General features: G+C 40.6%; 1 protein-coding gene across 2 annotated transcripts in view; it reads left to right on the plus strand.

Moving 5' to 3' along the window:
• Positions 1-15,154, plus strand: part of ELAVL1 (ELAV like RNA binding protein 1) — an 84,701-nt gene that overhangs the window by 54,861 nt on the left and 14,686 nt on the right. For both annotated transcript variants that reach the window (XM_069740251.1, XM_069740242.1), the window contains exons 3-5: positions 1,875-1,978; positions 8,757-8,910; positions 13,992-14,217. In XM_069740251.1, coding sequence (XP_069596352.1) covers positions 1,875-1,978; positions 8,757-8,910; positions 13,992-14,217 — 484 coding nt within the window. The remainder of the gene's footprint in view (positions 1-1,874; positions 1,979-8,756; positions 8,911-13,991; positions 14,218-15,154) is intronic.

The raw sequence follows: 15,154 nt of genomic DNA on the forward strand, positions 1-15,154 counted from the left end.
TATTGTCGCAAAGAAAAATTTGTAAATTTTGTTGTAAAAATGAGAGATCGCTGGTCAACTTTCAGGCTAAGTGCACACGTTGCAGAATTGCCGCGGAAATTTCCGCTGCAACTCCTGCCGCGGGTATATCGCATACGGAATTGGCATGCTTTTACCCCGCTAAACACTAGCGTTTTACAAGCGTTTTTAGCTTGCAGAATACTAGCATTTTCCAAGCGATCTGTAGCATCGTTTGGAAAACTGACAGGTTGGTCACACTTGTCTAACATGGTGTTTGACAAGTGTGACCAACTCTTTACTATTGATGCTGCCTATGCCGCATCAATAGTAAAAAGATAGAATGTTAAAAATAATAAAAAATAAATCATGATATTCTCACCTTCCGGTGTCCCCGGCAGCCTTTCCCGCTCCTCGCGATGCTCCGGTCCCAGTAATGCTTTGCAGCATGACCCCAGATGACGTGCGGTCTTGCGAGACCGCTACGTTATCACAGGTCATTGTCGCAAAGCATTACAGGGAGTGTCGCAAGGAGCTGGAAAGCTGCGCGGGTCACTGGAAGGTGAGAATATCACTTTTTTTTTTTTTTTTTTTTTTTTTTTTTTAACAATTATATGGTTCCCAGGGCCTGGAGGAGAGTCTCCTTTCCTCCACCCTGGGTAGCAACCGCACATGATCCGCTTACTTCCTGCATGGTGGGCATAGCCACATGAGGAAAGTAAGTGGATCAATGCATTCCTATGTGTGCGGAATCGCAGCATGTGCACAAAAAATGTTTTTATCGCTTTTTTAGAGCAAAAAAAAAAAAAAAAACGAAAATTCCTAAACATGTGCACACAGCCTTAAACCTCATAGCTTCCTAACCCCCCAAAAATGTCAATAATTGTGCTGATGTAAAGTAGACATGTGGGAAATGTTATTTATTTTGTGTGCCATAACTCTGGTTTGAGTATAAAGATTGAGAATTGCAAAATGTTCAAAATTTACAGCAAATTTCCAATTTTTCTTATTGTTTTCCACAAACATAAGTCATAACAAGCAAATGTTACCACTATTGTGAAGTACAGTATGTCACAATAAAACAATCTCCGAAACACCGGGATACGATGAAGCCTTCCAGAGTGATGACCTCATAAAGTGACAGTTTTCAGAATTGTAAAAGTTGGCCCGGTCAGGAAGGTGAAAACTGTCGTGGGGGTGAAGGGGTTATCGGGCCAGCACACAGAGTCTGTTTGGCCCACCACAACTATTATATTGCATTTTATTTCCATCTGATTTAGTAGGCGCTGGTGTTCCTCTATATTGGTTTAGTGCTCAAATTCAGTCAGGAAAAATAGAAACAAGTGTGTGCATGAGATTTCTGAAATCTCAGCCTTTACTGGAGCCCTGAGGTGATTGACAGGTCTCTCCATATGTATATGTGAAGGAGAGACCTGTCAATCACCTGCAGTGGTGCTGGGGGGAGGTGTCGAGACTAGATTTTTAAAAAGTATTTTCTCTGAAGTGACAATGTTTCCGAGACTCGCATACCTGGCTGCCACCGCGCAGCCTGCTTTTTAGGCAGCATGAATCACTGGACAGGTTCCCTCAGTACAATGTTATGTAAGATTGTAATTAACTGTTAATGTAAAAAAAAAAAAAAAAAAAAATTAACCTTTTTTTTTTTTTTTCCTAGATTCATACTGTGTAAGAGAATAGGTCTTGCAATTTTACTACATGAATGTTTGACATACTTTGAATATTTTGGCATCCAGTTATGTTTACCAGAAAGGGAGATGATTGGATTACTATTTACCAGCAATTCAGACAGGACTATATTTTTTTTTCTTAATTGTGTTTTTTATTTTGTTTTTGTTTTATTTTTTTTCTTTTTGCAGGGCACAGCTTAGGATATGGCTTTGTGAATTACTTAAATGCTAAAGATGCTGAAAGAGCAATAAACACTCTTAATGGATTGAGACTGCAATCAAAAACTATAAAGGTGAATATATATACATCTTCTAAACATTGGAGTGCAGAGTCCTTTTAATGGGAGGTTTTTGGCTGTGCCACCGATTGCATTCAAAGTCTTTTCCAAGCCTCCCATGTTTTAGGGCTTTTGTGCTTTGTTTGAAGGACACAGGTTCTTTGACTTATGTTGGGCTAGCTTGTGAACACAGCCATCTCATTGTTGCAGATCTGTCCCATTTATTAGGTAAAACCTTTTTTTTTTTTTTTTTTACCCCATTACTCAATTTGGTTGCTGTGAATGGTAATTTTAGGATTTTTTTCTGCTGCTTTTGCTTAACCTCTTGTGCAATTTTTTGTTTTTATTTTTTCCTCCCCTCCTTCCCAGAGCCGTAACTTAATTTTTCCATCTCCATAGCTGTATGAGGGTGTTTTTTTTTTTTTTTTTTTTTTTTCGGGACGAGTCGTACTTTTGAATTTTAATCATTTTATTATATAATGCACTGGAAAGCAAGAAAAAAAAATTGAAGTGCTTTCAAATTGCCAAAAAAGTCCAATTTTACAGTTGTTGTAAATATGATTACTCCGTTCAGTACAATTACACAGATACCAAATGTGGTGTTTTTGGTTTTTTTCCCCTAACAGTTTCAATTTTCGGGATATAGTGATGGCTTGCTTATTTTGCCCTTAGCTGACTTTAATTGATATCATTTTGAGGTAGATGTGATGGTTTGATCGACTTTTAATGCAATGTTGCGTCTGACAAAAAAAACCGTAATTGTCGTGTTTTTTTTTTTCTCATTAAGTAGCTTACAGATGAGTTTAGTTTAATATTTTGATTGGATTTCTACGATCGCAGAGGTGCCAAATGTGTGTTAAGTTTCTTTTAATTGTTTTAATTGTTTTTAAATTAAAATGAGATGATTGAACTTTTTTTGTGTTGTGTGCGATCTTCTGATCGTTTGTGCTATACATAGCAGGGCATCAGTACTGCAATGTAAAACCACAATCCTCTATGAACGCCAGCTGCAGGCTGACTTTCACAGGATGATCTTCATGACAAGCATGGTAGTTTTCAGCAGACCTCTGGCCGTCATGGCAACCCATTAGCGCCCCTCGATCACGTCATGGGAGCATCGGTGGGCACGTGGAGTGACTGTCTCCCTGCCAGCGCTTATAAGGTACCACTGTCAAGATTGACAGCGTAATTTAGCTCTTCTCCACTCTCGATTGTTAAAGGCACATGATGACTGATTAAATCAGCCATCATCTGCCGGCAAAGATGCGGCATCTGCTTGCGAGCCCGTCACAAATTAATGAAGACTACATATGACATAAATGTGTCATGAAGGGGTTAGTTAAAATGTTTGTTTTTGAAACCTGTTCAGATTATAATTAAAAACATGTTATTGTTTTAGCCTGAACTTCAATTTTTTCACCTTAAAATAGTATTTTTCAATATCTTGACCAAATACAAACTAATGGTGGGCACCAAAATTGTATACTCTATATGAACTTTACAAGTGCACAAGTCCGTGCAAAAAAGAAGTCCCAAGTGCTGTGATAGTGCTGCCGTCAGTCTTTCTATTTATTTAACAATATTTACATACCATGGTTTATAATTCATACGTAGCTAAAGATGTTAACCCCAGATTTGACTGTAAATTTGCATTCGTTTCATGTAGAGATTGCTGCGTAATTGTAATGCTTTCACCTTTTGTTCTCTTAAGGTACCTTCACACTGAGCAACTTTAGAACGATAACGATAGCGATCCGTGACGTTGCAGCGTCCTGGATAGCGATATCGTTGTGTTTAACACGCAGCAGTGATCAGGATCCTGCTGTGACATCGCTGGTCGGAGCTAGAAGGCCAGAACTTTATTTCGTCGCTGGATCACCCGCTGACATCGCTGAATCGGCGTGTGTGACGCCGATCCAGCGATGTGTTCACTTGTAACCAGGGTAAACATCGGGTTACTAAGCGCAGGGCCGTGCTTAGTATCCCGATATTTACCCTGGTTACCATTGTACATGTAAAAAAAAACCAAAACAATATATACTTACATTCTGGTGTCTGTCGCGTCCCCCGGCGTCAACTTCCCTGCACTGTCAGCGCCGGCCGGCCGTAAAGCAGAGCACAGCGGTGACGTCACCGCTCTGCTTTACGGCCGGCGCTTACACAGTGCAGGGAAGCTGACGCCGGGGGACGCGACAGACACTGACATGTAAGTATGTACTGTTTTTTTTTTTTTTTTACATTTACAATGGTAACCAGGGTGAACATCGGGTTACTAAGCGCGGCCCTGCACTTAGTAACCCGATGTTTACCCTGGTTACCCGGGGACTAAGGCATCGTTGGTCGCGGGAGAGCTGTCTGTGTGACAGCTCTCCAGCGACCACACAACGACTAAACAGTGACGCTGCAGCGATCGGCATCATTGTTTATATCGCTGCAGCGTCGCTTAATGTGACTGTACCTTTATTGAGTCCTAGAGCTTCCAAAAGTAAATGGTACTTGCCTGTTTAAAGCTGTTCTCAGTTTGGAGTGGGTTAAAGACGTTATCCACTACTATTTATCCCCCTTTCGTATGTCCTAACTATTCCGAACAATCCGTTTTCTACTATACGTTTATTACCTGCTCTGCTTCTGTGAGCGCTTCCCTGTGGGTGCTAGATTCCTCTGTTGTCATGCAGCCACTGCCACTTCTGATTTGGTACTGGAATTGGACAAACTGAGCAGCGCATGTCATTGGTGAGGCTAGGTAATAGAAGTATTATTAGAAAACTGATTGTTGGGACATGTGGAAAAACGGCTAAGCAGTAGTAGAAAACCTCTTAAGTACTAGACTTTCTTTCCCCTCCCCACTTCCTCTCGTTTTGTACTATCGCATCCATAAAGCCTTAACATTTTAATTTTTCCCTCTAGAATGGGATGAGTTGTATTTTGGGGCACAAAATTGTTGTTCAAATTTTATTAACTCTTTATGGAAAGATATAAAAAACATTCTTGTAAATCAAGGATGAATAAAAAAAGAAATGTGGGACTTAATGTTTTGTTGTTTTTCGTGTGTTCACTATGTGCTATAATATTCTGTAGACTGCTGCAATTACCTGGATGGCTAATTTATATATTTGCTTCTAATTTTGCAGCACAAAAATCTTTTCACAACATATTGTTTTATTAAAAAGTGTGCATCCACATTTTTTTTTATTTTAACAATTGAAAAAATGTAAACTGTTTTATGCTATTTTCACATTTGCGTAGTTCCTCTGCTAAGCCCCACCCACTGCCGCACCTCTTCCATTCAGCTCCGCCTACATCGGCATGCATCCTGCGTACCTATCTTTAACATTGGGTACGCAGGCCATGCGGATGCCTCCGCATGCGTCTTTTTGACGCTGCGCTGACCGCAACAAAATGCAACATGTGACGTTCAGCGCTGCATCAAAAAGACGCTTGTGGATGCATCCGCATACATTTGCATGGCCTGCGTAGCCAATGTTAAAGATAGGTATGCAGGACGCATGCTGACGTAGGCGGAGATGAATGGAAGAGGTGAGGCAGTGGGCGGGGCTTAACGGAGGAACTATGCAGCCCTCCGCAGCTCGGCCTAACGCAATTTGAAACCAGCCCTAATTTTAAAGTTTTGATGTTTAACCACTAGAGGGAGCACTTGCTGAAATTGGCTATGAAAACCTTGTGTGCAACTAGCTCACATTATGCCTTCAGTAAATGTGGGCAGGTCTGCTGTGTGTGTGATGTCACTTCTCTACTTTTGGGTGTTTGCAAAAGGATATGGGAGAAGGAAGTTTAGGATCACAGTGAGGAGCCGTTTTGTTGACTATAAATTAATATGATATGCTCAAATCGATACTGTCCCTAGATCGACCCATTTGTATCCCCCTTTACTGTCACCAGTCTCTCAGGTGGTGGTTGACATAACCCCTGTTAACTCGGGGTCGCTCTTTCCGTCCCATTCAGTGGCATGTTCTCACCACAAATTCCAGCCTTTCCGTTTGGGGAGCAATATTCTGTCACTTCACAGTCCAAGGAGGCTCGCTCTACTGTCGTTCAACTGCTCAATAGACAACTTGAGAATACCCCTCTAATGGACTGGAGTGACGTGAGTGATATCTCAGGAGTTAACTCATCAGACTAGAATAGAACTACTGCACATATTGACCAGGCATTGGTGGTTGATCTCCTAAGAAACAAGCTTTACTCTATGTAAGATGAAATCAGATAAAAATGCAAGTCAATTGCAAACTTGCTTATTTTCTTGCTACATATTGGGATTGGATCTTGGAGATTGGAATACCTCTCAGTTTCACTCTACACTTAAACTCTAAAATATAAATCTCCTCCTTTTTATATTTGCTGTGCAGATATCTTTTCTTGCAGGGGTTGTCCTTTTTTTTTTTTTTTTTTAAATGTTTTACAATATTTTTAGTTATTTAAAAAAAAACAAGCAAACACTGTAATAGATCTTCCAGTATATAGGCTGGCTTTGTTCTTGGTAGTGAGATTCCTGTTTACGCAGGACTATGCGCTGCCAAGAGCGATTTATTCTTTGCTCTGTGCAAAAGATCATTTCACCCAATGATAAATTATTTGCTTGCTATGGGGTGAACTGGAGCATGTATACACTACAAAATAACAGGAAAGCCAGAGTTCTTTTTTTTTTTTTTTTTTTTTTTTTAAAGAACTTATGTTTACTAGTACTTCTGTGGAAATGCAACTTAACTGTGCCTTGCCTTCCCCAATTTAAATTGTGTCTTGACCTATGCATCGCTGTAGTGGTGACATTACGTCGACAGTTCTGCTGCCAGTCACTGAGTTCAATGGATCTGCTGAAGTAGCCAAACACACACAGCATTGTACCTGGGGAAGGCAAGGGAGCACGAGGATGTGGCTGGTTTATGGTGAAATTGTTCTTTCCACTTCCAGATTGTGGCCCCAACAGTGTTCACTGGAACCTTCAGTAGTTTAGAAATTCTTCTGTAACCAATTACATTAGTGTGTTTGGCAACAATAAGGTTGCACAGGTCTTGAGACCGCTCACTGGTTTTACCCAACATGAGGGGTTTCTTGTGATATTATTTTTACCAAGTGGCATGATTGCCTTATAATTACTGATAGATTTTAGCTGGTGTCATCACTTTCCAAGGATGTTTTCACCTCTTTCTTCATGTGTTCACTTCTTCTTCCCTCCCCCCCCCCCCCCATGTGTCCTTTCTCATTATTACACATAATTTTAATTTATGGACATCTATGGTTTGATTTCTTTGCCTTTGTGGATTGGATGGGTTGTTACAGACATCTGGTGAGAATATCATGTGAAAAAACACCTTTTAGAAATATGTTTACTTCAAAAATAAGTGACGCATTCAATACATGCCTGCTCCGTCCAAAGCGCTGCCGGCTTTTGTACCCATGGTGATTCCACATGTGTTCATTGAACACATGCGGAATCAACGCAACCTATACATAGACTGTGTAATTTCTTTTGCAGAGACTGAGAGTCTCCGCATTATAAATAGACTTGCTGCGGTCTAGAAAGACGTGCCGCATGTGCGTATACGTGGGTCTGCCACCTGCGTTTTTGAACGCATAGTGGAGATGGGATTTCATAAAATCCCCTCCACTGTGCTGTAACATCTGGCCGCTGCGGATTGGATGTTGCGGCTGTACGCAGTGTCCAATCCGCAGCATTTCCTGACTGGAAACATACCCTTAAGGTGCACAACTCCAGTCTTCAAGGGCCACCAACAGCGTGTGTTTTCAGGATTTTCTTTATATTGCTCATGTTTAATCACCCGCACAGATGATTATTCCAACACCTTGTGCAATGCTAAGGAAATCTTGAGAACATACCCTGTTGGTGGCTCTTGAAGACTGGAGTTGTGCACCCCTGCAAGAGGGTTTAAGAGCGTACTGCATAATTTTTGAACATTGAACTTAAAGGGTGGGGACACTTTCTTCCTTGCTCTATAATGTTCTAGTAACGGCGCTTAACATCACATCACTTTCTAATGATATTGAATGATCTGTTCAAAAGCCTTGATTTGTTTAGTGCTGCCCCACTTTTTATCTCTAACCGTACAGTCTTTAGGTGTTTATATGTGCCATGTTGGAAGGGTATTTCACTAGTCTGATCCAGCAGCCTCCATTGCTCATCAAAATGGTAATTAGCAAATGCGTGGGGTGATACCCTAGGCTAGGGATATTAAGGATAATTGGGATATGGTGGAAAAGTCCTTTAAATTGCCTTTAGTCACAATTCTAGCCATCTTGCATGTTGTCTTTTGGATTTGCCGCTGATCAGTAAAGCTGCGCTCTGACTGCTGTTAAGGTAATTTAAAAAAAAAAAACTTGTAATACACTGACAGTGCACCACATTATTTTAAAGAGTTGGTATTCAACTGAAGAAATTTACGATACTTATTAACAAATGTCTTCTCTCAGCAATTCTTTTCAACTTTTTCTTTGTTTTTAAACAATTAAAATAAGCAAGATGAGGCCTGATTCAAAAATAAAGTTTTCACATACTTGTTCGAAAAGTGTTTTTGCTGGTATAGTAAGCAGCTGTCAAGATGTTGAGACGTGACCTTCGGTAAAATTGTTGAATTGCCATTTTATTTTTTTCAGACTGCAGATTTGAACATCATACCATGATGAATATGAGTGAATTACTTTGTCTTCTTGTATACCTGTAGATCAGCCTACCTGCTTCTAAATGAATACTGGAAGTCCATAAAATATATGCATTTACAATCACAAAAATGACATTTGTCCTCTCTTTAATTTTGAGGTCTCATTTGCCCGTCCAAGTTCCGAAAATATTAAGGATGCAAACTTGTACATCAGTGGACTTCCAAGAACAATGACACAGAAAGACGTTGAAGATATGTTTTCAGGCTTTGGCCGTATCATCAATTCTCGTGTTCTTGTTGATCAGGCTACTGGTAAGTTGTGTCTGGGTCTCTCCATGCGTACAAATTGTAGATGTTGAAGACTGCATTAATGAAATGTAGCTTACTGTTTGTCTCCTCTGCTGTGCAGCATTACGGTACTTATGAGCATGATCAAGTATTCCTGAGGGCTGTACATGCATGATCATTGATGGACCATATTCTTCCACCTCCAGTTTATAAGTCTAATAAAGAATAAAACTCCACATCATTGGCATCTTTATCTTTTATATGATGGAGGTTGCTGCTTTTCTAATATTTGCTGTATTTTGCAGGGCTGTCACAATTTAAAAAAAATAATTTTTTTTCCCGAATTTATGCTGAAAAGTTTAAACAAATGAAATGGAATAATATACATTTATTCAATAACTTACCGTATTTTTCAGGCTATAAAACGCACAGGGTCATAAGGCTGTGTGCACACGTTGCGGATTTTGATACGTTTCCGCAGCGTTTTTGGACGCACGGAATCGCATCAAATCCACTCTGCAGTACAGTAACAATGATAGTCAATGGGAATTTTTGCTGTGCACATGGTGCAGAAAAATCCATGCAGATTCACTGCGTTTATTTTCCTGCATCATGTCAGGCAAATCTGCACACCAAAAAACGCATGACAATCCGAAAGAAATGGGCAGCACGGTGGCTCAGTGGTTAGCACTGCAGCCTTGCAGCGCTGGGTCCTGGGCAGGGTGGATAAAAATCAATATTTTTTTTTTTTTTTAAATAAAAAAAAAAAAAATCCGATTTTTTTTTTTTATTTAAATCGGATTTTTTTTTATTTAAATCGGATTTTTTTCAATAAACTGCTTTTTGAGGAAAATATTTTACCATCCAAAGGTTCTTCCATCATGAGATAAAGCTGAGTTGTTTAACTCAGTAGAATAAAGGCTGTATATGTGTAACATTCACAATGCCATGCTCTTCCAGAGGTTTCTGTAGGATTAGTGGGCAGTTTCTCTCCTATATTATCACAGACGCTCGCTTTACTTACGCAGTTCTCAATACTGAATTTGACTCCGCAGAGGTCCCAGCCTCTTCTTCACGGCAAAAATGTTACAACATGAACAGAGTTGAGAAAAAGACCTTAATCCTATTGTTCTACAAACCTATGAATACAGAATCAACCCCTTCAGTGCCAAGTCCAAGAAGTTCGACAATATGTTTCTGATTGTTTGGAGTGGAATAGATCTGCACAACACAAGAAGAATGTGAATCTAAGTGTGAGGAGGAGGAAGGGCAAGCAGACAAGAAAATGAAAGTGAAACTTTGAGCACAATACTGCAGCATAGCCACAGACAGACAAATCTGGATCTGTTTGTGTGTACAATCTGAGGTTTATTACATTCTTTCCTTATAATGGCAGCAGGCCGTAAAAGAGACCCAGTTTGGGAATATTTTAATGAAGCTCCTTCGCCTATCGGTAAGGCAGGCATGCGTGCAAAATGCAAACGATGCAACAAAGAGATGCAAGGCCTGGTGGCGCGAATGAGGCAACATCATGAGAAGTGCGGTGATGAAGATGAGTCTCTTTTACGGCCTGCTGCCATTATAAGGAAAGAATGTAATAAACCTCAGATCGTACACTGCTATGCTGCAGTATTGTGCTAAAAGTTTCACTTTCATTTTCTTGTCTGCTTGCCCTTCCTCCTCCTCACACTTAGCTTCACATTCTTCTTGTGTTGTGCAGATCTATTCCACTCCAAACAATCAGAAACATATTGTCTAACTTCTTGGACTTGGCACTGAAGGGGTTGATTCTGTATTCATAGGTTTGTAGAACAATAGGATTAAGGTCTTTTTCTCAACTCTGTTCATGTTGTAACATTTTTGCCGTGAAGAAGAGGCTGGGACCTCTGCGGAGTCAAATTCAGTTAGTTAGAAACTTTGATTTAAATCACTGATTTAAATCAAGCCTTACTGACTAGTGATTTAAATCGTGATTTAAATCGTGATTTAAATCAGTTAGATTTAAATCAAATCCACCCTGGTCCTGGGTCCTCATTTGTGAGGAAAGTAAACTTCTGTGAAGCACTTGGGGGTTCAAAGTGCTCACCACATAACTAGATAAGTTCCCTGGGGGGTCTAGTTTCCAAAATGGGGTCACTTGTGGGGGGTTTCTACTGTTTAGGCACACCAGGGGCTCTGCAAACGCAACGTGACGCCCGCAGACTATTCCATCAAAGTCTGCATTTCAAAAGTCACTACTTCCCTTCCGAGCCCCGACGTGTGCCCAAACAGTGGTTTACCCCCACATATGGGGTATCAGTGTACTCAAAACAAACTGGGCAACAAATGTTGGGGTTTAATTTCTCCCGTTCCCCTTGTGAAAATAAAAAAAATTGCTTGCTAAAACATCATTTTTGAGGAAAGAAAAATGATTTTTTATTTTCACAGCTCTACGTTATAAACTTCTGTGAAGCACTTGAGGGTTTAAAGTGGTCACCGCACACCTAGATTAGTTCCGTGGGAGGTCTAGTTTCCAAAATGGGGTCACGTGGGGGAGCTCCAATGTTTAGGCACACAGGGGCTCTCCAAACGCGATATGGTGTCCGCTAACGATTGGAGCTAACTTTTCATTCAAAAAGTCACATGGCGCTCCTTCCCTTCCGAGCCCTGCCGTGTGCCCAAACAGTGGTTTACCCCCACATATGAGGTATCAGTGTGCTCAGGAGAAATTGCCCAATAAATTTTATGATCCATTTTATCCTGTTGCCCATGTGGAAATGAACAAATTGAGGCTAAAAGAAATTTTTGGTGAAACAAAAAGAAGTACTTTTCATTTTTACGGATCAATTTGTGAAGCACCTGGGGGTTCAAAGTGCTCACTATGCATCTAGATAAGCTCCTTGGGGGGTCTAGTTTCCAAAATGGGGTCACTTGTGGGGGAGCTCCAATGTTTAGGCACACGGGGGCTCTCCAAACGCGACATGGTGTCCGTTAAAGATTGGAGCCAATTTTTCATTGAAAAAGTCAAATGGCGCTCCTTCCCTTCTGAGCCCTGTCGTGCGCCCAAACAGTGGTTCCCCCCACATATGGGGTATCGGCGTACTCAGGACAAATTGTACAATAACTTTTGGGGTCCAGTTTCTCTTTTTACGCTTGGGAAAATAAAAAAAATTGTTGCTAAAACATCATTTTTGTGACTAAAAAGTTAAATGTTCATTTATTCCTTCCATGTTGCTTCTGCTGCTGTGAAGCACCTGAAGGGTTAATAAACTTTTAGAATGTGGTTTTGAGTACCTTGAGGGGTGCAGTTTTTAGAATGGTGTCACTTTTGGGTATTTTCAGCCATACAGATCCCTCAAAACTGACTTCAAATGTGAGGTGGTCCTTTAAAAAAAAAAAGGTTTTGTAAATTTTGTTGTAAAAATGAGAAATCGCTGGTCAAATTTTAACCCTTATAACTTCCTAGCAAAAAAATATATATATATTGTTTCCAAAATTGTGCTGATGTAAAGTAGAGATGTGGGTAATGTTATTTATTAACTATTTTGTGTCACATAACTCTCTCGTTTAACAGAATAAAAGTTCAAAATTTGAAAATGGCGAAATTTTCAAAATTTTAGCCAAATTTCCATTTTTTTCCCCACAAATAAACGCAAAAATTATCGACCTAAATTTACCACTAACATGAAGCCCAATATGTCATGAAAAAACCATCTCAGAACCGCTAGGATTCGTTAAAGCGTTCCTGAGTTATTACCTTATAAAGGGACACTGGCCAGAATTGCAAAAAACGGCCAGGTCATTAAGGTCAAAATAGGCTGGGTCATGCAGGGGTTAAAGGGAACCTATAAGCAGATTTTGCCGCTAAAAGATGCGGCCACTGCCTTTCAGGGTTTATCTACAACATTCTATAATGCAGGGGTCCCCAACCTGTAGCTCGGGAGCCACATGTGGCTGGTGGTCCCAGGAATTGTGGCTCGCGACTGTCTGCCAGCTTGGTGCATTAGCTCCAGGTCTACCAAACAGGTATGAAGAGCACATCTCAAAATTGTGAATTTTTGAGTAGCCCAGCACAGAAGATCAGATCTGGATGCACATATACTGGTCTTAGGGGGTTTAGAGATGTTTTAGGTATGGTACACTGGAGGATGATGCTACCTATTAGAGGAGGTTCTTGAAGCTGGATGCAACAGCGTGTTAGGAGTCCTTTATTGGGATAATACTGAATTGGGGCATTGTGGGAACCCCTGGATCTGTGTACTGCATTGGAGTAATTTCTGTGGAAAAGCTTCGGTTATCATTATACATGTAATGGTGACTTTGGTTGACACGACTTTGAGGGGAACAGAAGCAGAATGCGGCTCGTGACCACCTCTCGGAGCTGAATGTGGCTCGCGACCCTCTTAGTGCTGAATGTCGCTTTCAAGGTCAAAAAGTTTGGGGACCGCTGCTATAATGCATAAGCCCTGCAAATGAAGAAAAATAAGTTATATTATACTCACACTGGAAGTGGTCCGGTCCGATTGGGTGTCGCAGGCCCGGGTCCGGTGCCTCCTATATTCTTGCGATGTCGCCCTCCTGCTGCTTCATGGCTCCCTGGCATCGCGTTCCTGCGCAGGCGTACTTATCTGTTCTGTTGAGTGCAGAGTAAAGTGCTGCAGTGCACAGGTGGCGGGAAAGGTCAGAGGCCCAGCGGGTGAGTATAATATAACGTATTTTTCTTCACTTGCAGGTCGGACCGGGGGATTATGCATTATTGAATGCTGTATATCAGCCCTGAAAGGCAGTGGCCGCATCTTATAGCGGCAACATCTGCTTACAGGTTCCCTTTAAATGCCATTTTAAGGACTTAACAGTGGCATTCAAATGGTTAATAAGAATTGATCAGAACTTGTCTCTGGCCTCTACATTTAAAATGTCGGCTATATAATGCAGCTGACATTTGCCATGTGTGGGGTTGGCTCAAACGCTGAGCCTGAAGGCCCCATCGTGAATATTTATTTACGTCCTTTTGCACAAGGGAAAATTTTAATTATGTACTGCAAAGGAGAATTTTCATTTTTTGATACACAACATTGCATCTAGAGAATTTAAGCGTTTCTTTTTTTCTTTTTTTTTCCTTTTAGGTTTATCCCGTGGAGTTGCTTTTATACGGTTTGACAAACGATCAGAAGCAGAAGAGGCTATTGCTAGCTTTAATGGTCATAAACCTCCAGGCTCAGCTGAACCGATAACAGTGAAGTTTGCTGCCAATCCAAACCAGAATAAAAATATGGCACTTCTTTCTCAGCTCTGCCATTCTCCTGCACGGAGGTTTGGAGGCCCTGTTCATCACCAGGCTCAGAGATTCAGGTATAGTATTTGCTATTTCCTTTTTAGCAGTAAATAGTCTGTTCTGTTCAGACTGATTTGGCATCACTTACTTTAAATAAGCCCTAGTGATGAGCATAGCTCTTGATGGCTGGTTAAATCAGCCATAAAGTGGGGGGAAAAGATGTGATCTCAGCTTCTGAGCCCGGATCAAAGGCAGGGACACGACTTTTGACATAAATGTCATAGGTCGTGAAGGGGTAAATCAGATTTTTTTTTAATTAATATCGCAATACCAAATGTCAGTATATTTTTTAATGGTGCTCATATTTTTTAAACTTTTTTTCTTCTTTAGTTTTTACTGTATTTGTTAGGCCACCTTGTATCACTTGTGCTACACATACCAGTTCATCAGTGTTTCTTAACACGCTGCCACCACTCATCAAACACACTGGGTGATGAGTCGTCAGACAATCAAAAGGTCACACACTCTCTGAAAGGCCTTTTGGTACTTTTAGGGCATATAAGGATCAAACTTCCTAAAAATTTTGAGCTTTACTATAAAAAATACAGTGCTTTTAATGAATATAAACAACGGTGAAAAAAAAACCGACACAAATATGCAAACAGTTATTAAATGTGAGAAATTACTGCAGACAAATGTTTAGGTATTTTTGTTATTTTCTGTTTTACTTCAGGGAAAGAGAAATGAATTATGGATTGCATCAGCCCCTAGGCAGCCCTCACATGTGAACACATCTGTCACCCAGCTTTTTATAGTCCTGACCATAGGCTGATATTTCCAGGATGACCCAGATTGGCTCAATTAAAAATGCTGTTTGTGAGTGGACGATGGACTAAGCCGTGTCATTTCGATTACCCTGTGTCTCCCTATACAGACAATGGGAAATATTCTGTCCAATCTACAAACCATTTCCTAACCCGCTAAAAGGGAATGCCACCTCAATTTTGCCCTAGA

Source organism: Ranitomeya imitator, chromosome 1, assembly GCF_032444005.1.
Source record: "Ranitomeya imitator isolate aRanImi1 chromosome 1, aRanImi1.pri, whole genome shotgun sequence".
NCBI lineage: Eukaryota > Metazoa > Chordata > Amphibia > Anura > Dendrobatidae > Ranitomeya > Ranitomeya imitator.